This window comes from Vombatus ursinus, unplaced genomic scaffold (assembly GCF_900497805.2).
Source record: "Vombatus ursinus unplaced genomic scaffold, bare-nosed wombat genome assembly UNPS02005459.1, whole genome shotgun sequence".
Taxonomy (NCBI): Eukaryota; Metazoa; Chordata; class Mammalia; order Diprotodontia; family Vombatidae; genus Vombatus; species Vombatus ursinus.
The window spans coordinates 8,659,392-8,681,866 of record NW_020945237.1 but is presented as its reverse complement, the minus strand read 5'-3'; the positions used below and the strand labels follow the sequence as shown (position 1 = coordinate 8,681,866).

Genomic DNA, 22,475 nt, shown 5'->3' with positions numbered 1-22,475 from the left:
TGCCAGCTTCCTCCTTAGAGTGTAAGCTTCTTGAGGGACCAAACTATGCCCCTTGTCTTTGTATCTTTAGCACTTAGCCCAGTTCCTGATACATAGTAATAAGCATGTGAGAAATAATTCATATTTAACCAAAATGAGCATTTTGAGGTTTATAAAGTATTTTCCTCACAACTACCCTATAAGTTGTCCTCAGCTTATAGACAAGAGCACTGTGAGCCAAAGTAAGTGACTTGCCTGTGATCAAACAGCTATTGAACATTATAGTTAAGACGTGACCCCATATCCCTCCTGATTCAGAGTCTGACACTTTACCCACTATACCATGCTGCCTCCATGGAAATAAATCAATAGTTTGAATGATTTCATGAGCATTTATTTGAGCAGCTATTATGTGCATGGTACTAGTAGGTGTCATGAGGAAATACATAACACAGAATATGCATCCGAAAGGACTTTTCAGTCTAATTGAGTAAATGACAAATGAAAATAAAGCCAGTATGTAATTAAGTGCTAAGTTGCTTGGTGAAGACTCTAAGTGGGATGGAAGTTCTGAGGACAGGATGATCAAAGAATGACAAGAAGGCTTTACTGAGGAGGTGAGACTTGGGCTGGGCCTTGAAGGATGAGCAGGTTGAGGACAGATGGAAGGCAGAGGGCAGAGAATTCCAGGCACGGGGAACAACAGAACCAAAGTAACAGGGAGAGAAATGTTTTATTTGTGAGACAATAAGGAGAGGGAACAAACCAGAGCATAGGGAACATGGTGAGGAGTCCTGGCATATAAAGCTGGATTTACCCAGATTAAGGGCACCTTGAAAGCTAGACAGACAGTTTTGGACTTGGTATTATATTGCTTTTCTTCAGCCCCATTCAGCCTAGCATTTATTTCTTCTCTTAATTATTTCACATGCACTAATTTTGTCCACCTAACTACATTGTAAGTTGCTTAAGGGCAAGTACCATGTCACCTATTCCTCCCACATTCTCCAAGGTCTCTATCATGATGCAAAAAAAAGTCAATAAATAATTGTTAATTTATTGATTGATTTTATTAAAAATAATCAGTAATAACCCAGGATGAGAATCTGAACTGAGATCATTTCATTAACACGATGATATGCACAATGTCTCCACAAATGACTGTGCCTGAATGTCCTAATCATAAGGGCGTAACTTTGATTATTCTCTTCCCTTAGCCCCTGAGAACTGGGACGCTTAATCTTTAGGAGAGAATACTCAGAGAGGATGTGAGAGCTTCTTCAGATTATTTGGAGAGCCATTAGGTGGCCGAGGAAATACACTTTGTCTGCTTGACCATAGGAGGAGAATTAGGACCAGTGGGTGCAAGTTATAAAGAGCAGAATGTAGTTTTGATGCAAAGAAAATCTTCCTACCAGAGCCATCCAGAAGTGAAATGAGCTGCCCTGGCAGGTAGATGACCACTTGTTGGGCGTGTTATAGAATTGATTTTTATTTCAAGTAGGCATCAGACTGGCTAGTTTCTGAGGTCACTTTGCGATCTGAGGTTGTGGTCCCACTAAGGAAAGTTGCAAGAAGGAATAGCCTAGGAGTCCCTCTCTTCGTGTGTCAATGAGAGGGAATGCTTTCCAAATTAAAGGAAGAGAGTGAGCATTCTGGGTTTAACAGAAGGGGTCGTAGTTCCCAAGCAGTAATAGAAAGGACAGAGGTTCACAGGGTCAGCCAAGAGGATGCAGAATGGGGGAAAGAAAAGTGGAGTTCCAGAGTCTGTAACTTCTCACTCCAGAGGCCAGTGAAAAGAGTAATGCTCACTAGGCCACCCTAAGAGGCAGGTGCCCCTGTGGGGACAGAACCCCACAAGGAGGAAGGGTAGCAAGGTTCAAGTACAATAATAACTGGTTAGGCACCGGGGGCAGCTGTTCTCAATCATTTCCCAGAAATACTGATTAGGAGCCTGAGAGCAAAACCCCATGCTGGTGATCATTAGAAGCCCAATGAAGTCGAGAGGAGCCAGAGTAATTTATGCTGGGCCACATCAGTGATTTATAACTCAGTAAACAGGAACAGTCATGGATCTAGAGACATTTGCACAGAAGTAGTAGTCTTAGTATTCTGTCTTCTGAATCTTGTGTCTGATTTTTAACTCCTTAAATTTCTTCCTGTGAGGTTCAGAGCCCAGTGTTTGGTCCTGTGTGTTTATGGGGCTGAGGCTGAGGGTGGGTAATAGGGATTGTGAGGCTATGGTGCTGTTCTGTCTTATCTGTATGTGACTTGTGGGAACAAACAAGCTACGAATCCAACTTTTCTAAGGTGACAGAGAGAATCCACCTGTGTTTCAGAATGGTATCCTAGCTCTGCTAAGAAGCATGAGATCCAGACAGGTTAGGCTGAGCCATTTTGTGCAGTTATCATAAAAGGCAGTATTATCTGGGAAGAAAGTCTACAGCATTTTCTCTTAGGGATTATGCTTAAAAGTATATTCTTTTGTATTTTTTTTTCCTTTTCAGTTTGTGGAGGTTCACTTTCTGGGGTTAGTGGGTCCTTCAGCTACCCGAATTCACAGGTCATTGGCTATAATGACAATATTAATTGCTTCTGGGTCATCCGAACGGAAGAAAGAAAGGTAAGTGCTGGGGCTGGCTAGCCATGGCAGCATTTTGTATTGGAAAACCTACCTTAGCCAGAGGAACCCAAGAAAATATGATTAGCTTAATCTCCAGTCTATAATTACGTATTATACATAATTTCATAGATGAATATCACTGTAGTTACTAGGTGGGTGAAGTTCAGCTTCAGCTATTCTGTGAAAATGACAAAGAGAAAGCTGCCAGACATACTTCCAGCCAATCCCTGGGTCTAAGGTTCTTAGCCTCATTAACTCAAAGATCTAATATTTACAATTCCCTGAAACATGCATTCTTATTTCTAGGCCACTCCTCCAACTCAGTAATAAGTACCAGATCTGAAAACAGAATGTTATTTACCAGATCTTTTATCCCATGCAGACCTGCTTAATTTCTGCCCCTTAATTTAATGCTATGAGTACCATTTAAAATAGTTGATTAATGATTATAATAACAGCAACATTAATATAGTGCTTTGAGGTTTGCAAAGCACTTTACATATATTATCTCATTTGATCCTCACAGCAACCCTGAGAAGTGGGTTTAATGATGAATAATGGATCCTTATTCTTGTTTTCCTTCAGGAAAGGAGGCCCTAAAGGGCCTTTAAAATCCAAATAGGCAAAATCATGAGAAATGCTTTGTTTTCAGATAGATATACTGTTGTTTTCTTCCCTTTGGCCTCTATTGATTTAGATTCTTAATCATTTTTTATCTATTCTATTCTATAATACTGAGAACATTTAATTTCTCTTGGCAAAAGGAATTTCTTATTTGGACATTGTCTTAATAATTTTATAGCCTTCATGTTGCGAGGAAACTAATGAATAGATGTATTTCTTTATCACTGGGTTTGTTGTTAGATAGATCGTTTAGACTAGATTGTAGGGAGGGGTATAAATTCATTGGGATGGAACCAGTCCAATTTACTTCATTTAGATATGGCATAGAAAATATGCCTGAGGGGGGAGAGGAAGGCCATAATGTTAGTTAATTTTAAAACTCTAATAAAGCCCAGGCACAAAATTTTAAAAAACGATTTATCAACCACTCTATCTTTAAAATGATAAATATTATACTGTATAATTTCACGATTCCAAGTCATGATTATAGAGGAGGGAATTTCGTGATCCTATTGGTTTGTGTGAAATAAAGCATTACATTTTCTCATCTCACTTGCTCCAAAGTTTAACACTAGAATGTATTCTCTACATTCAATTCACACTTACATATACTTCATTCCTCATATTATCTCTTTCCTTTTCTTTAGCTCTTGATATCATCTTTTCCTTAATTACCCAACCCCTAAGGATTTTCAAAGGAAATTATACAAATGTTAGGGCTAAAGTCTAAACTCTGGTGAATGCTGATAGTAGCCAGCTAATCTTAAAGTAAACTATATAAATCTGGCTAATGTTGAATCTTACAAAGAATAAATACAGTTTTAGCAATTCGAAACCTATTTATTAAGTTCATATGATGAGTACTGTATAGCACACTGTGCAAAGTTCAGAGTAAGACACAAAGTTTAGACATATAATCTCTGCCATGATGGAATTTACATTCTAATAGAGGACTTAAAGCATACTCATATAATTAAAATACAAACTATACCTAATCAGTGCATTAGTAGGGGGGGAAAAGCACAGTACTTTGTGATATTTGAGGTAGGAAGAGTTCTTTGAAGGTAGAGGAAGGCATTGCTTTGGTGTTGGCTATAAATTAACCCAGTTTAGAAACATTAATTTTACATAGCAATTATTATTATTTGCTTGACTTTAATGGTGACTAGTTAGGGAACTTTAACTAGACTCATTTTGATTGTGTTAGTATTTGTCAGTTGATTTTAACTTTAGCTGGAGTTTGTGGCTACTTTTTGTCAGAAAAATTTAATAACCATCAGAATATTCATGAGTAAGGATGGGCATGCTTAGTGTTAGAATAAAAATTCTGCTTTAGAGATGACTGAAATATGTTGGAGTTACCCTGGAAAGATGAAAATAGTAAATTTTGGCTTTTTTTCCTTACAGGTCCTGCGTGTAACGTTCCCGTTTTTCCAACTAGATTCAAGAGATGGGTGTCGTTATCAATTTCTTCAGATTCACGATGGAGATTCCTCTGGAGCATATCCACTTGGAAAATATTGTGGCTCCAGTCACCCTCCTGAATTATTCAGCAGTAATAATGCTCTGTATTTTTATTTCCACTCTGACCAATCAGTGAATGAAAGGGTCTTCACAGTTAGATGGGAAACTCAACAACCTGGTATGTAATCATGAATAGCAAAAGATCAAATAAAAATTTTAAAATACAAAAGATCAGGTCATTCCAATTCACCTTTGTTAACCAAAATAAGAGTGTAAATTGTGGAAGATATTTTGAGATCAAAATACCTTTTTTCCCCGAGCAAAATCTTTCAAAAACCTAAAATTTACTTTCATTTCAGTTGACTATAAACTCTTTCAAGTCAAAGACTTTCATTTTTGCTTTTTATCTCCACTGTATAGCACCATGCTTTACCCATAAAAGGCCCTTACTAAATGTTTGTTGAATTGAATTGAATTGATGTTTAAGGGAAACAGGGCTAGAATTAAAATTAAGGCTCCCTAGAGCAAGATTCTTTCATGGAACTGTAGTGACCCTTTTAAGATAGGAACATGTAGCATGCTGTAATTGAAGGCAGCCAGTGCAGTAAGGTGGTGCAGTGGATAGAGTGCTGGGCCTATAATCAGGAAGACTCCTCTTCCTAAGTTCAAATCGAGTCACAGACACTTCCTAGCTGTGTGACCCTGGGCAAGTCACTTAACCCTGTTTGCCTCAGTTTCTCATCTGTAAAATGAGTAGGAGAAGGAAAGGGCAGCAAACTACTCTAGTATCTCTACCAAGGAAACCCCAAATGATGTCATGAAGAGTTGGATGGGACTGAAAAATGACTGAACAACAACAACAAAACCATTTGTTCCTAAGTGTTATTAATTTGCTTAGAACTTGACTATGAGTATTCCAGATATACTTCATGTCCATACTCGAAGAAAATTAGGAGACTTATTTGATGAATCCTCTTCTAAAATAAAGACAACTTCTTTAACATTGCAAATTCCACTATCTGCATTACAGTTTCAATAGAAATGCTAAGTGATTTTTCTCCCTCTTCCTTTCAGAATGTGGCGGATTATTGACTGGTACTTACGGCTCTATAATCTCTCCCGGATACCCTGGGAATTATCCTCCAAGCAGAGACTGTGTCTGGATCGTTACAACCACTCCTGGTCTGGTCCTAACATTTGCTTTTGGGACCCTCAGTTTAGAACTTCATGCTAATTCCAGTGGAGACTATCTTGAAGTGAGTCATCATTTTAAATCTTAAAATACTATGTTTATCGGGTTCATAGAATTTTAGTTTTAATTATGCCAGTGATAAGTATTATCACTTTTTTGGCAGTCCCACCAACCTTGATTACTCCTAGCCATGTGTATTTCAACAACTCATTTTGTGCTTCTCTAGGCCTTACTTAATTCCATTTCTTACTCTGATATCTTATTACTTGACCTGGTTGTGGATCAGCTGATGAGAGATTTTGAATCCAAATTGAATTTTGCTCCCTAAATCTTTATTGGGAAACGCAGGTAACTTAATAAGGAAGTAACAGCCGCAACCCTAAGCTAAAGGTGCCATTTATAAAATAACCTCAGGCCCTGGTCTTCTGTCATAATCTGGGCCAAAAATTGTAGTCACAAGGATGGTTGAAACCACATTTTAACATTCTGACCTTGGCAGAATGAAGATCACTTGTTAATAGTGATAAAATGTCCACTTAATGAAATGCCACACAAATGGAATCATTCAACTCTATTATAGATTCTTTGTGAGGAGAGAAAAATAGGCCTTCCTAACAACTTACCGTGAAGAAATAGTTCAGAAATAAGGAGAATAAAGCCTATTATACTACAATGCCAGGTGTTTATAAGTTCACAAAAAATGCTCTGAATTTGTAGGTTTTGTCCTGAACTTGTCCTTGATTCTGTCTCTTTTTCTGTTTTCTCTATTGTTAGAATTCCAGTGATAATTTCCAAACATATATATATGCACAGATACTTTTCCTAGACCATTAGGGAAGAATAGTATAGAATTATTCATAAAGGGTGGAATGATAAGGACTTCAAATAGCCCTCTGGACACGTTATAACCATTAGTAAATTAGAAGTCAGAGTAATGGATTCGAAACCTTGGGGGATAGCTGGCATGTCTACCTCGCTGTGGAAACAATGGAATACATAAGCTCTTTAAATTGAAATACTACAAAGGAATTTTCCTGAGCTGCATCCTAAAAAAAATCTCATCATACCATGGTTAAAAAATGCTTGAGCATTCCTATAGATTCCTGAGAATAATTATGAGCCGAAAGCTTCAATCATTGAGACAAAGAGTACAGAGAAAGCTAGAAATGTGATTGTCACTTCTCATTGAGTACTAACCCCTAACAGCATCATCTGGATGTGTGGTAGAGATAGGCTGTCAAGGGGAAAGGTAATTGGAATGAAAGAAGGATGAAAATGATTTCATTGGTTAGTTCATGCCATCCCTCCCATCTGCCTTAATGAGGACAGCCTTATTTTCAACAGAATCCTAAACAGTCCTAAAAAGTGGAGCAACTTACAATAAACAAAGGGCAAAAATCTGCAAAAAAAAGTTTCTACTTAACTGACACAAAAATTGTCCTTTTTTTCCTGTCAGACTTCATCAGTCTGGCAATTCTGATTCTGCTTCACGTATCTCTGAGTGCCCAGGCCAGGTTGGGAAGTAATTGGCATCGCTGGTATCAAGTCTTCTAGTTTCTTTGCATGTGTTTGATTCCTAATGGTTTCTTCTAGCCCTAGGAGTTTACCTATATAAGACACATGGCATTTAAAACAAAAACAAAAACAAAAACAAACCCAATGTTTAGGAAACAGGGCCACTCTAAGGAGGAATAGAAACAGCATTGGTAAAATCAAGACAAAATGGTCTCCGGGATATAAAATGGTATTTGGAAAGGTGAAATATAATGCTGGGATTGTTGGATCCTGTAGATTGGGCACTGGAAGAGGAGGACTTAGTGACCATCATTTTAGTGATGAGGGAACTAGGCCGAGAAAGGATAAATGACTCGTCCACTCTTCGATCCAGTGACGTTGGGCTCCTTACTGTTGTGTGGTCAAGACTCTCCGTCTCTCTTGGCTCCAGACATTTTCACTGGCTGTCCCCATGCCTGGAATGCTCTTCCTCCTCATCTCCACCTTTTGGCTTTCCTAGCTTCCTATGAGCCCCAACTAAAATACCATCTTCTAGAGGAAGACTTTCCCCAACCCCTCTTAATTCCAGCGCCTTCCCTCTTTTATTTCCTATTTATTCTGCCTATTGCTTGTTCATACAGATTTGTTTGCTTGTTGTTTCCTCCCATTAGATTGTGAGTTCCTTAAGGGTAGGGACTGACTTTTGCCTCTTTTTGTATCCTCACTGCATAGCAGGCACTTAAAAAACATTTATTGACTGACTGATACAGATTATAAAGGTCAGAGGCAATATTTGAACCCGTGTCCTCTGACTCCACATATTTTTGTACCCAGCTGTCACTCATATAGATTAAAGAATGAACGAAAAGGCATTTATTAATGGGCATATTATGTGCTGCAAATTGTGCCGATCCCTGAAGATACAAGTACAAAAGCCAGAAAGCCTTGACTTCAGTTTAATAAAGAGAGACAATTTGTATGGGGGAGTGGAGTCAAGGAAGGGCGTTTTGGTCTGGGAGGGCGTATTCAGCAATCTGATAGTGCTGATTTGATGATAGTTTTTAGAACAAGAGGTGGAAGGCTACGTGTGGTAGGGTTGGGGCAGGGGTGGGGCTATGCTTTGCCTGGCATGGTCTACAGACTTGTGGTGTGGAAATTGGAGGTGCAGAAACAGCAGTTAAAGGGCAGCCTTGCCAACACCAGCCATAATATTCTAGGTAATATTAAAAAATCTCCTGGAGCCATTATTTTAAAAGCATGAGTGGTCCCAAAGGTAACTTCCTTAGCCAGAAGAGCAATGCTGTAGTAATGAGGAGTCATTGACTTTACTGCTCAGGAAATTGTTCCCTGAAGCAGCCTCTGGGTTTATGACTTGGCTTGGTTGGCCTTGTTTGCCTTGCCTAGGAGTGTTTGCTGCCAGCCCTACCTCTGGTCTGCATAAATGAGTCCCTGGGAATGATCCCATCTGGAGCAGTGAATGTGCCATGCTGTGTATTTTGGAAGGGAGAGGTGTGACCCATTCATGCCAAGCAATTTTATATTGTATATTTACTTGCATATATATGTGTAGTTTTCCGATGGAATGGAAGCTCCATGAGGACGAGGACTGATTCACTATGGTCTTTATATCCCCCATTCACAGCACAGTGCCTGGCACATTACACTGGTACTTAATCAATGCTTGTTGGTTGATGATTGTTTTAAAAAAAAAATCTAGCCACTCTGCAGTCTCTCATTTCTTTTTCTTTTGTTTAGGTTCGAGATGGTCCCCTGAATCATGACCCTGTGCTTGGGAAATTCTATGGCACCTTGTCGGTGCCACCTCTGGAGACCACTGGTCCCTTTGCCAGGATTCATTTTCACTCGGATGCCATAGGGAGTGATAAAGGCTTCCATATCACCTACGTTACTTCACTTGGTAAGCAATCTGCTTATCTTGAGTTCAATATGAAACCGAGGGTACAAAGGGACATTTTCAAGGATTATTTCATGATGAAGGTAGATGATGATTTACTAAAAAAAAATAATAGTTGTCTGTAGAGTGCCTTTTTTCATGATTACCTTTATAAAAGTCTTAAATATTTTTCCAATAATGTTTCAATTGCCCTAGGGCTTATGGTCACCTTTTAACAGACAGAGCCACAGGGTGTGCTAAAAGGAACAGCAAATTTGTGGTTCTGATGTGAACCAGGGAGCATAGCAATAAGTCTCTCTTGAACTAGAATAGAAACACTGAGCAGAGCTCTCATCCTCTTATTCATCTGGCTTGGCACCATACATACTTAATGAGAAGTCAAGTCAAACTGGAAAATGTCTATTTTAAGGCATGACCCTCAGAGAGAAGATGACTACATGTGTTCTATGTTAATAGATGTGTAAGTGTACCCCTACTGTGAACCAGGTAATTCATTGGATTTTGTGCAAACAGTTCTTTCTTTTGATTTGATCTCAGTGGACCCTGATTGTGGAGGAAATTACGCAGACGCTGAGGAGACCATCATCTCTCCTGGTTGGCCCAGTCCTTACATTCACAACAGACAGTGCATCTATATCATCACCCAGCCTCCTGGTGAAAAGATCCATCTCAACTTTACTCAAGTGGAACTCGAAGGCCAGAGCCACTGCCTGCAAAGCTCCATTGAGGTGAATTTCCTTGGTTGATCTGTGTTCACCCTTATCACTGTTGATTTGTCTGGAGACACAATGGAGTCTTTCCAAGATAGATTATTTACCTAAAGTAACTATCCTCTGGGTTCAAAAGCTAAAGAAGATAAGGAGAAAAGAGATAAAGGTTAGAAACCCTGGAAGGAAAAATATGATAATGGTGAACCTCAGCCTGTTGAACCAATTGAACTCTGGAGGGAATGTGTACTTAGAAATAGGGGAGAAGGTTGGGAGCAAGAAATGACCATTGAGATTATCTTCTGGAAGATCATAAATTTCATTTTACAGATGAGGATCTGAGTCCCATAGAGGTTAAATGACTTGTCTGACGTCCACCTCGCTGTCTTACTTTCATTAGTTTTTTCTTTTTGCAAGCACATGTTATCATGCAGCCGGTTCATCGGGGTCAAAGGCTCTGTAGGGTTTGTAGCACTTTCTGAACTGCAAAGAACCCAAGGAATCATTTAATTCAGCCCAGTCGTTTTATAGATAAGGAAGGGGAAACTTCAGAGATGTCCAGGGACTTGAGCAAGTAACGTCATGTGGCTGCTTAGTGACAGAGGCCAAGTAAAGCAGAGGTAAAAATGGAACTTTTAATAGCATTTTGAAGTTTGCAGAGTGCTTTAGGTAATCTCATTTGAACCTCACGACAACCCTTGGAGGTGGTTATTACAGGTAGTGTTATCTCCATTTTGATAGATGAGGAAACTGAGGCTCTGAAAGATTAAGTGACTTGTGCCTGAACAGCTAATGTCAGAGGTAGAAGGTGAGCCCAGGTGCCCCTGACAACGTGCTCTGCACAGGGATCAGCATGCCCTTCTGTCCCCCTCCTACACCAGGCGACCTTCCTCCATTTCTGGACCTGGAATTACAGCATGCTAGGCACCGGAGAAATCTTTCCTTCACCCTTCTCATTTATAGAAGGAGAGACTGAGATTCAGAGTTAGCTGGATTTTTTCTTTTTGTCATTTGTATGTATTTAAAATCACTCTCGTGGCAGTTTCCATTTGAAGAGTCATTGATTTTGATCAGAATGAAGAATTTTGATTAAAATGAAAGAGAAGGCAGTAAAACAAAAACAGACAGCCTTTGTTTGTATGTAAGAATGTTTTTGCCTAATGACTGGTGGAACCGCAGTTAAATTTGCTGCAGGGTAAATGAACAAAGTTTCTTGTGGTTGTTGGACGTCACCCATTTCTGTGATCTTAGCTGGGCCCTTACTGTTTTGTCCACTCATCTAACTTAAGATAAATCCTTTTTTTCTGTGACAAATATGCCACTCTACAAACCTTCCCTCTCCTCACTCCCTGCCTCTTTTAATTTTGAGTTAGAGAGCTTAAAGAGAGTTCTAATGTAAAATGTGATGTTGGGAATCTCTCTCTCTCTCTCTCTCTCTCTCTCTCTCTCTCTCTTTCTTCTCTCTGTCTCTGTCTCTCCTCTCTCTTTGTCTCTGTCTCTCTCTGTGTGTCTCTTTCTGTCTGTCTCTGTATCTGTTTCTGTCTCTCCTTTCTCTGTCTCTCTCTGTCTCTGTCACTCTCTCTCTTTTTCTTTTTCTTAAGTTCTGAAGTAAAGTTCTACCTTACTTGGTGAGGGGAACGGTTTACTTTTCATCCCCAGTCTCCTGGAGGGCAAAATCTACACTATGGAAAATTTTTTGCCTTTTTCATTGCCAACTGAAATTAAATTTCTGACGTCTATTTTCTCCCTTTGAGAAAAGACAGAGCCACTCGTGGAACACCATTCCCGGATGAAGACAGGAAAGTTGTAGTGTTGCTTTGGCAACAAGACACAAGCCATTCAATTTCCTACGAATGAAAGTTTTATTTACCATTAAAAAAAATCCACGTCCAGATCCTGGGGCCCACAAACAGAAAGAGCACTGGCTTTCAAGTTGGGGCACCTGGGTTCAAAGGCAGGTTCTGCTCAGTTTCCTTACCTGTCAAATAAGGATAACATGAATAATCCTCAGAGAGTTGTGCGGATGACGAGATCTATATAAAATTCTCTAGAACATTTATAAATCCAGGTCTTAGCCTCGTGCCTTGTGTGTAACAGAAACTTAAAAAATGTCTGTTGGATTGAATTGAGTTGAATGAACATTTCTGGTTTTCAGTTTCCTTATCTGTAAAATAAGGGCTTTATACTAGATTTGCAGCATCCTTTTCAGTTTACTGTGATCCAAAACTGTACTTGGAGAATAGGATCATTGATTAGGCCAGCAAGGGCCCTGAGAGTCCAATTCACTCAATTGTACCAATGAAAAAGAGAAGCCCAGTGAAGGGTCTAAGGTCACATATGGAATGAGTGAGTAGTACAGTCAGGGTCTGAGCCCAGGTCCTCTGACTCATTGCCTAGGAACATCCCATGGTTTTCCCCTTCAGTTATGAGTTTGAATTCAGAGATACTTTCCCACACCCTTCTTCATAGTGGTGAAGCTGGGCATCCATTATAAGTACCTGAAATTCCATATTATCTTTTTGGGTCTTCAGTTCTATTTGCATTTCACGGTCGGCCTAGTCTATTTAATTTCTATGCAATGTCCCAGGAAATCACTGTCCTGTTTATTTTTAGATGACTGCAATTGAGATGCTGTCTCCGGTCCTCAGGGGATTGCTTTTCTAAAATGTAAGTTAGACTATGAGCTCCTGAGGGTAAGGACTGTTTTCTCCTTCCCTTGTGTCCTGTGCTTAGCACAGTGCCTAGCACACAGTGGGTGCTTAATAAATGCTTATTGGCTGACTGAAAAAAAAAAGAATCCCCTTGCAGTTATGAAATGAAAAATTTTGCCCAAATCTTATATTTTTTCTGGCACCTAGCACAAAGCCTTGTACAAAATAGTTATTTATTGTTTCTTAAATTGAACTGGTCTATGAGATCTCTTGTGGTCTGGGAATTCACGGAGACAGAGAGTTGATGGATAGGCCAGTCAATTGACAGCCTATTTCCAGCAGTAATGGTACTGTTGTTTTGACTACTGTGCTCAGAACAAAAGGTGAAAAGGAGTAGGGAGTGAGGTCAAGGGGGTGCATGTGTGGCAATAGAGAGGGCAAGATGGCCTGGGTGAATGGCTGGAGGACTGCTTAGAATGTGAAAATGAAGCATGGTCTGGTGGGCTGGGGCCGCTTAGTAGTTAATGGCCCAAGTAGGTTGGTTTGCATTCATTCAGTCACCAGGCACTGGTCTGAGTCCTAGGCAGGCTAGAGGGCGTGGATTCTGGAGGGCCTGGAGGAAGACGTGCTATGATTATACTGCTAGCATCAAAGATGGTAGGACTGGATTGGAGGACCAGTATAATTTTAAGATTGGAATAGCATATTTGCCCTAAAATGTTAATAAATTAATGGGCGTTTATATTTTAAAGGAGGACCAGTTTGACAAGAGGAGTGGGTAGTGGTTAATTCAAAGGATTAAAAAATCAAACAAAGGCCTTTCAGGCCCTGTGATTCCCAGGTTGGAGGTGGGAAGAGGGAGGGGGATTCTTTTGGCCAGGAGAGCCTTGCTGAACTCTTCCTATCCCAATGGCTCTTCTAGGGATATGCTACTCTTAAGTGACCTGCTTTTGTCTCATCTTGGAAGCTAAACAGGGCTGGGCCTCCTTAGTATTGGGATGGGAAACCACCTGTGAATATTGGGGGCCTTTGACTTTTCCTTGAGGTAGTGTGGCATGGTGAATAGGCCATTTAAGACATTAACCTCTTTGGGCCACAGTTTTTTCATCTATACAATGAAGGGACTCAATTCTCTCAGCTCTTTATCTAGAATCCTAAGTTTTCCTACTCTAACAATGCCTAAGACCTATAATGCACCAAACCCTTTGGGTAGCACTGGAATTCTAGATGATGTGAGAAAAGATTGCAGATCTTTTAACTATGTTTAAGTTTTAAAACTTTAACCTATGTTTAAGCTTTTAAAAGTTTAACTTTTAACTCTGATTTTAAAAAATATCTCAGCTAAGAATTGTTATATACAAAGGATGCTTATACTTTCACAATTTTCTTTTGCTTTTAAGAAATTTTACAAACATATTCTATTAAGTAGACACTTAAGATAAAATTTCCTGATGTAAAATTGCATCCTTTATTGAGGAGTATTGTTTTTAAACACATATTTTCTACTCAGTAGCAGTACTCCTTGTGTGGTCTGGCTCTTCTGAGTGAAATTTGGTGCCATAAGGTAGTAGCTTATAGTGTTTCTTGGATTCGAGGTTGTCTGGCTTTTTAACTATGGGTGTGAATTACCTGGAGTATCTAGGTGGCGCCATAGTGCATAGAGCACCAGTCCTGAATTGTCAAGAAGACTCATCTTCCTGAGTTCAAATCTGGCTTCAGACACTTACTAGCTATGTGACCCTGGGCAGGTCACTTAGCCCTGTTTGCCTCAGTTTCCTCATCTGTAAAATGAACAGGAGAAGGAATGGCAAACCACTCTGGTATCAAGTATCTAGTATCAAGAAAACCCCAAATGGGGTCACGAAGAGTCAGACATGACTGAAAACAACTGAATGACTGAACAACAAATGAATTAACATTAACAAAATTTGTGGATTGTTGAGCCATGCTTCTCTTTCGAATTTCCACTTTTCTTCTAAAAACTCTTTATGAAAGAATATGGTCTAGTGAGCAGAGGCTGGTTGGTGAGGTTAGGGGTGGAGTTGGGAAAGCAGGAAAGAGGATCCCCGAATTGGCTCTGCCGCCAACTAGCTGTGTGTTATAGGGCAAAACACTGTAATTTCTAGGGCTTTCCCCTATAAAATGAGGGGTGGCTCTAGGGTAGAGGTTCTTAGCTTGAAGTCCATGAACTTATTAAATTTTTTTTATAATAGTATTTCAATTAATTGGTTTTCTTTGTTATCCTAGGTATCTTATTTTACAAATTAAAATAGTCATTCTGAGAAAGGGTCTATAGGCTTTAGGAGACTGCTGCCAGTGGGTCCCATGTCACAAAAACAGTTAAAAGCCCCTGGCCTAGAAGATCTCCTTCTAGCTCTAAAAGTCTATGAATGAATTTTGTCCCTTGAGGGCAAACTTAATTGAATCAGTGGTTGAGTCAATCATAAAAAGGGCATTTTAGTGATGCAAAGCGTTCTAGAGAATATGATAGGCGTGCGTTTTCCAAAGTACAGGGCAATAGGTCTCATAATTATTTTATAAGGGCTTTAACCATGAGAATGGAGTGGAGGACCTATCAGGTAGTAATAAAGGTTTAATTTTTAATCTCAGGAGAAGGGAAGTATTTGCAGAACAATACTTCCAAAAACCATCAGGGCCAGAGTTTGAGGTATGCATGTGGGGAAGGGGACGGAATTGGAATGGTTCCCATCCCCCTCCCCTCAACCTTAATATCTTCACTCAGCTCTGGCTCCTGCCAGTTGGTCATTGTGAGGAGCAGGAGGAAGAAAAGGAAAAGAAAAGCAGAGAAGGAAAGGGAAAGGAAGAAGAAAGACAAGCAGAAGTATTCAAAGGTGGTTTGTACTTGCTCAGAAGGGAGGGATACCCAGGAAGCCCTATTAAAGCCAAGAGAACTGGGGCTCCATGCGTGTTCTCTGACCGTCCCACCTCCCACAAACACGTGTCCAGCATGGACTGAACTAAACCCCTCCTTTTTCTGATGTTCAGAGCTGAACACATCTGACTGTGACGATACGAATGGTCAAGGGGAATCGATAGAGTTTTTGAGGCTCCACCAACTGCAGGGAATTCCTTGCCATCATCTCATGTATGTTATTCACCGTAGACTGAGGGAGTCGTCCTGGAAGGGCTGAGAGCAGCATAGTGAATCTTGAGGGCAGATCCCACAAGCTTTCTCAGTGGAAGGCAGTCTGAAGCTCACTTGTTTGTAGTTTACCATAGGGAGAGAAATACAAGAAAGTGATGGGGGGAAAAACATGGTAAGAGAATGAGAGGTTGCATTATTTGGCCTGTTTAGAAAGTTTTATCAGAGACTCAGACCAGGTGCTTAGCCGCTCCCTTTGCAGACAATCATTAATTCTGTCATTATTTTCAAATCTTGTGCTGCCTTTCAGTAAAAATAGCAAGTAGACCTTCATGTGATTGTTTTTTTATTATTGTGAGATCTTTTTAAAGACTGTGTGAGGGGTCTGAACTTCTGAGTTTATTATTTTTTCTTCCCCCTCCCCCCACTTAATGGTATTTTTTCCAATTACATGTAAAGATATTTTCCAACATTAATTTTTATAAAATTTTCAGTTCCAAATTTTTCTCAGTCCCTCCCTCCCTTTCCTCTCCCCTCCCCAAGACAGCAAGCAATCAGATATAGGTTATATAGGTACGATCATTTTAAACTTATTTCCACATTCATCAAGTTGTGAAAGAAGAATCAGAACAAAAGGGAAAAACCATGAGAAAAAAAACCAAAAAGCAAAAAAAAAGTGAAAATAGTATACTTTGATCTGCATTTAGATTCCATAATTCTTTCTCCAGATGTGGATAGCATTTTCCATCACGAGTCTTTTGAAATTGTCCTGGATCATTGTATTGCTGAGAACAGCTAAATCTATCATAGTTGATCATCACACAATGTTGCTGTTACTGTATACAATGTTCTGTGAACTTTTGATTTTATTGGCACAGGCAATTCTTGGTGTGGAAACCACTCTGCCAATGCATTAGTCAACAAACATTTGTTAACCATCTGCTATGTGCCAGAAACTATGCTAAGTGCTGGAAATATAAAGAAAGGCAAAAACAATCCCTGTCCTCTAGGAATTTATAATCTAGTAGGGGAGACAACATTCAAACAACTATGTACGACCAAGATATATGCAGGATACATTGAAAATACCCTCAGAGGGAAGATACTAGCCTTCAGAGGAACTGGGAAAGGCTCCTTTCAGAAGATGGGATTTTGGCTTAGACTTGAAACCAGGAAGTAGAACTGAGGAAGAGAGAGATCCAGGTTTAGGTGATAACCAGTGAAAATGCTTAGAGTGTGGAGGTGGAGGGCAAGGAACGGCAAGAAGTCCAATGTCATTGGATTTTAGAGTATGTGGAGAGGAGTAAAGTATAAGAAGAATGGACAGGTGGGAAGGGGCCAGCCAAACAGAAGATTTGCTCTTCACTGGAGTTGATTGAATAATGAGGTGCCATGGTTAGATGTGTGCTTTGAGAACATCACTTGGATGAGTGAAGGAGAAGAAACTTGATACAGTGAGACCCATGAGCAGCAGTTGCAATAGTTTAGACATGAAATAATAAGCACCTCCACCAGGTTAGTGGCAGTGTCAGAGAGATGAGGAGCCAGATAGGAAAGAGATGGTGCAGAGGTAGAATGGACGAGACTTGGAAACGGACTGGACATGTTGGGGGAGAGAGACTGAGGATTCGAGGTCATGAACCAGGGCACTGAAAGGATGGTAGTGCCCTTAACAATAATGAGGCAGAAGTTTTGGTAGAAAGTTGAGTTCAGTTTTGAACACATCGAGTTGAAGATATCTGCTTCTTTGAGAGTCGTCTAAGGAACTGAGAAGCTAAGTGATTTACCCGTGGTCACATAGCTAGGACGTGTCTGAGGCAGGTCTTGACCGCAGGGCTTCCTGTCTCCATAGCTATCTCTGTATTTATTACACCATACTGCCTCTCTGCAGATCTGGACTGGGAAAACGCCACCCCAGGAGTCATTGCAATGTGCAACTATCATAATTCAAAAGAAGCAAAAGATTAAGGAGAATATTACACTGCAGTACCCTGTGGTACTCATTCGTAACGTTTTCCGTCGTCAGAGTTGTTAAAGTTACTTCCCACAAAACTCCCACATTTTGCCAAACCAGATTAAAACGTAATTGGGAGATGTTTAACAAAATACATGCCAACATAGATAATATTAATTTGTAGTTTTCTAAATCAATATACCACCCACAGAGATCCATTTCTATTTGAGTTTTACATTAGTGACCTAAATGAGCCCAAGCCTCACAGGGAAACATTTCTACTTCTGAGGGTTGAAGGAAGCTGATCAACACAATGAAATCATAGAATTTTTCCCATTTCCTCATCCGTTAAATGAAGAGGTTGGGCTCTGTGACCTCTGAGGTCTCTTCCAGGTCTCAATCTCTGGTCCTATGATCCTAAGACTTGGAAACTGTTTAGATGTGGGGAATGAGAGAGAGGGAAGAGCAGGATGACGCTAAGGTTAAAAACCTGCTCTCGTGGGAAGGTGGAGGTGCTCTCTGTAGAAGAGGGGATGTCTGGAGCAAAGCACTTAGCCTCGGGGTGGGGAACCTGCAGCCTCGAGGCCACCTGTGGCCCTCCAGGTCCTCAAGTGCAGCCCTTTGCCTGAATCCAAACTTCACAGAACAAATCAGTTCTCCGCCCCTGACTTGGCTTCTCTCCTTTGTTTTCTCGTTTGTAAAGTCAAGGTAATTTTTGTACTGTCCACTGTCACGTTTGTTTTTAATTAAGACTTTTTAAAGTTTTGAACTTAACACACCAAAAAAAGGGACATTTCCACATATTAATAAAAAATGAAAATTCTATATTGAACTATGAATTTCCATTTCATATTGTTTGCTTTTTTAAAAAAAGTATATGATAGATTCCACACGAGACTTTCACAACTGTACTACTTATCTGCTTCCTTCTGAACTTCCTTCTCTTTTCTTCTGTACATTTAAAAACAAGTGTTACAGTCGCCCTTACATTTTTGAATCATTATTACTACCTTTTCTTTCCATTCAACCCCTCGCCATTAGAAACTGAGAGAATGAAAACCATTTTTATAAGATTGTTGCAGGGACTGTCATTATAAACATGAAAGTATTACATAAATGAATTATCCTTATCGCCATCATCATCATTTCACTAAGAATGAATCACACCAAGAATGATCACATTCTTTTTTTTTTTTGATGTTACTAATAAATTATCAGGTTTTCATTAAGGAGTTTGACAGCATCACTCATGATAGTGATGTTAAAACTACAGAGAAAGGTGGAGAAGAAGAAAGTATGTTTAGGTGGATTTAAAGCTGATTGAACCACCATTTCCAAGCATTGCTGATTAATGGATCTGTGTCAGCTTGGGCTTAAGTCCCTCAAGTTATGCCTGAGGTTCTTCTCATAAGCCTGTCCTGTTCAATGCTTTCCTCAGTAAATCAGATGAAGATGTAGATAGCATGCTCATCAGGTATGCGACCAAGTGGGACAGCTCTGGGTTGGCCAGCAATCAGGATTCAAAAATGTCATTCATAGCTGTGGGTCTTAGTCCACAAAATGGAATGTAGTAGGGATAAATTTGAAATCTTAAGTTCCAGTTTTTTAATGTTCAGCCAAAAAATAACTGCAAAAGTATGGGTTGACTCAGGCCTGACTTAACAGTGAAAATTACCTGCGGAGGTTCTGTTGTGTGAGATGGTCTCTAAACAAGGTTATACAATCTTTTTGGCATCACAAAGAGTCCGACACGACTGAACAACTGAACGGAAAGAACAACAGCAAGGTTGCCTTAATGGAAGTAGGGAAGTAATAGCACTCCTCTGCTTTCCATCGGTCAGTCTATGCCTGGAGAGTATCGTCGGAAGAATAATAGATTTGGGGGGAAGGGCAACTAGGTGGCACAGGGAATAGAGGACCACTCCTCGGGTCAGCAGGACCTGAGTTCAAATCTGGTCTCAGCCACTTACTCGCTGTGTGCCTCTGAACAGGTCATTTAACCCTGATTGTCTCAAAAAAATAATAATAAAGAATAATAGATTTGGGGGGAAGGGCAACTAGGTGGCACAGGGAGTAGAGGACCACTCCTCGGGTCAGCAGGACCTAAGTTCAGATCTGGTCTCAGCCACTTACTCGCTGTGTGCCTCTGAACAAGTCATTTAACCCTGATTGTCTCAAAAAAATAATAATAAAGACTAATGGATTTGCAGTTGGAAGGGACCTTTGATGACCTTAGTTCAATCCTCCCCTTTTATAGATGAAGAAATTGAAGCCAAGAGGGGTTCAGTGCTTTGCCCATAGTAACACAGGTAGTAACATGTGATTTGATCCCAGAATTGCCGATTCTGTAGCTAACATCCGTTCCACAGAACCACACTGACCGTTATTTCCAGTTCCATTTAAGGGAGCACAACGACAAGCTAGACGATGTTCAGGTAATGCTGAATGGGATACTGGGAGATCTTGACGTCATGTCATATGACATTATGAGGAACAATTGCTGGAACTGGTGATGTTTATTACGAAAGAGATTTATTTGTAGTGGGGGATGGGGAGGATGAGCACGATTGCTGTCCCCAGATGTTGGAAGCGACGTCCTGTGGAACAGAGAATTGGCTGTGTTGTTCTAGAGGATAGAAATAGGACCAATGGGTAGAAATCAGAGGTTGCCTTATTTCAGGTCAATATATAAGGAAAGAACTTTCTGACATTTAGGACCATCTGATAGTTTAATGGGCTGCTTCACAAGTGGGGAGTTCCCTGTAACTAGAAATGTTCAAGAAGAATCTGAATGACTGACCTGTTCAGATGCCAGCCTTGATACTCACTAGCCACGCATTTACAGGCAAGTCTCTTGACTCCTCTGAACTTCAGTTTCCCCATCAAAAAGTAAAGATAATAATATTTTTCACTGTATCCCTTACAGGTTTATCATGAAGAAAGTGCTTAAACCACTGTGTGAATCTGAATTCTTATTATTTCAACCTCCTCATTTTATAAATGAAGGAAACTTAGTCTGGAAAAATTATGGGTTGTCCAAGATTATGTAGTTAACTCATGGTAGAGAAGAGATGAGAACCCAGGTGTCTTGCCTTCCAGTCCAGTATTTTTTCTATTACATGCTGTTAATTTTGAGTCACTGTAATACAAAGAGTCCCAGCTCACCCTTTGGGCCTCTGGTTATTACTTCATTTGTTATTGTTGACTTTAGGAAGTGAGCAGAAAAGGTTTCCCTCTTTGGATTCCCATGCTGCGGATAACACGTTGTAAACATATCTTTGGACGGGCTTCTACTGAACAACCAAAGCTTAACTGCTGTCATGTCTGAACCTAACAATTATTTCCAAATTTTTTTTAAAGAGTCTGAATTCATGGCAGAAACTCATGACCAAGCTCACTAAGACAAGGGTATGAAGAGACCATGGGTTGTAGAGGAAAAGACTGGGGTTAGAGTATCTCAGCTTGAATTTTGGTCCTACATCCAAATTCCCTATGTGACGTATATGTGGCAGGATCTCAGTTTGTTTTTTTCTATAATATGAGAGGATTAAAATAGATGACCCTTAGATCATCTAAAAAAAATTGATGATCTCTAAAGCCTATGGACCATGATGTTTAGGCTTTCAAAGGTATCTGGGGAAAGGGGAGATGTGTATGCTAACTAAAGAACAAAAGTGGAGTTTAGATATTATGCCCATTCCAGGTGCTATTGGTTGCTGGACACTGGGCCAGCTGCATCATATTATCAGTTTGGGGTGAATGCTTTTTTTCAGTCTAATACGCCCTTTGAGCCCTCTCTATAGGGAGTTAATATGTTCTAAAAGTTTTTCATTATTATGAAAATAATAGGGTAGAGCACAGGGTGGCAATCTCAGAATCTAGATGACCTGGGTTCAAGTCTCACTTTGGGGCCTACTGGCTATTTGAAGTTGGCAAATCACTGAACCTCTTAGTACCTCAGGCAATTGTGTGTAAGTTACAGAGGAAATAAATGCAAAATCATGACTGTTTGATGTATCCCGTACTCTGAGGCTGAGAGTCTTGGCTAGTTAGTGATTTCCAAAGTCTTCAACTGGCCCTGATTCACAGGACCCTTGAAGCATAAACCACTGGTCATTTCCCATCAAGATCTGGATAACCAGATATGGGCTGGATTAAATAACCACTAGGTTCCTTTGAGATCTCAGATCTCATGATTCTAGTTCTGGGCTATCATTATCATTTCTGATCAATCACTCAATCAACAAGCTCTATCAAGTGCCTCTTATGCGTTAGACATTGTACTGACTGCCGGGAATGCAAAGACAAAAGTGAAGGGAAATGACCTATAACTAAAAATAATTTTTTTTCCAGTGTGATTGATATATTGGGTAACGTTTTGAGCATTATGTGCTTCTCTATGATTTCTTCTGCGAGAAACAGTGAAAATGCAGAAAACAGTACCACTTTGCAGTTCACACAAGCTACTTCCTACTACAGTTCCTGCTTCCACAGTTTTTACGTTTTGGTCAAAGTAAAATGCCATATTGATTGTGCATCTTCTGGTGCCGTAGTACTTGTGAGCAGAGAAGGACAGCTCTTTTCCATCCCCACCTGCTTCCCCCCTGGCCTCTGTCCTGTAAGTTCAGGATGCAGGCCAAGCAGAAGAGCCACTATTTATTATAATTATGTATTTCTTAACAATTTAACATGTATAAAACCGTGCTACTATTTCAATCAGATTCTTTTCTTTTTTGTGTGTCACTGAAGATTTTGAATGTTATGTTCCA

The 22,475-nt window shown here is 40.0% G+C and overlaps 1 protein-coding gene across 1 annotated transcript in view; it reads left to right on the top strand.

Annotated features, from left to right (window-relative positions):
• The first annotated feature begins 8,505 nt into the window (after positions 1 to 8,505).
• CUBN (cubilin) overlaps positions 8,506 to 22,475 on the top strand; it is a 263,014-nt gene continuing 249,044 nt past the window's right edge. Inside the window, exons 1-3 of the mRNA XM_027847860.1 lie at positions 8,506 to 8,538; positions 9,132 to 9,294; positions 9,829 to 10,019. Coding sequence (XP_027703661.1) covers positions 8,506 to 8,538; positions 9,132 to 9,294; positions 9,829 to 10,019 — 387 coding nt within the window. The remainder of the gene's footprint in view (positions 8,539 to 9,131; positions 9,295 to 9,828; positions 10,020 to 22,475) is intronic.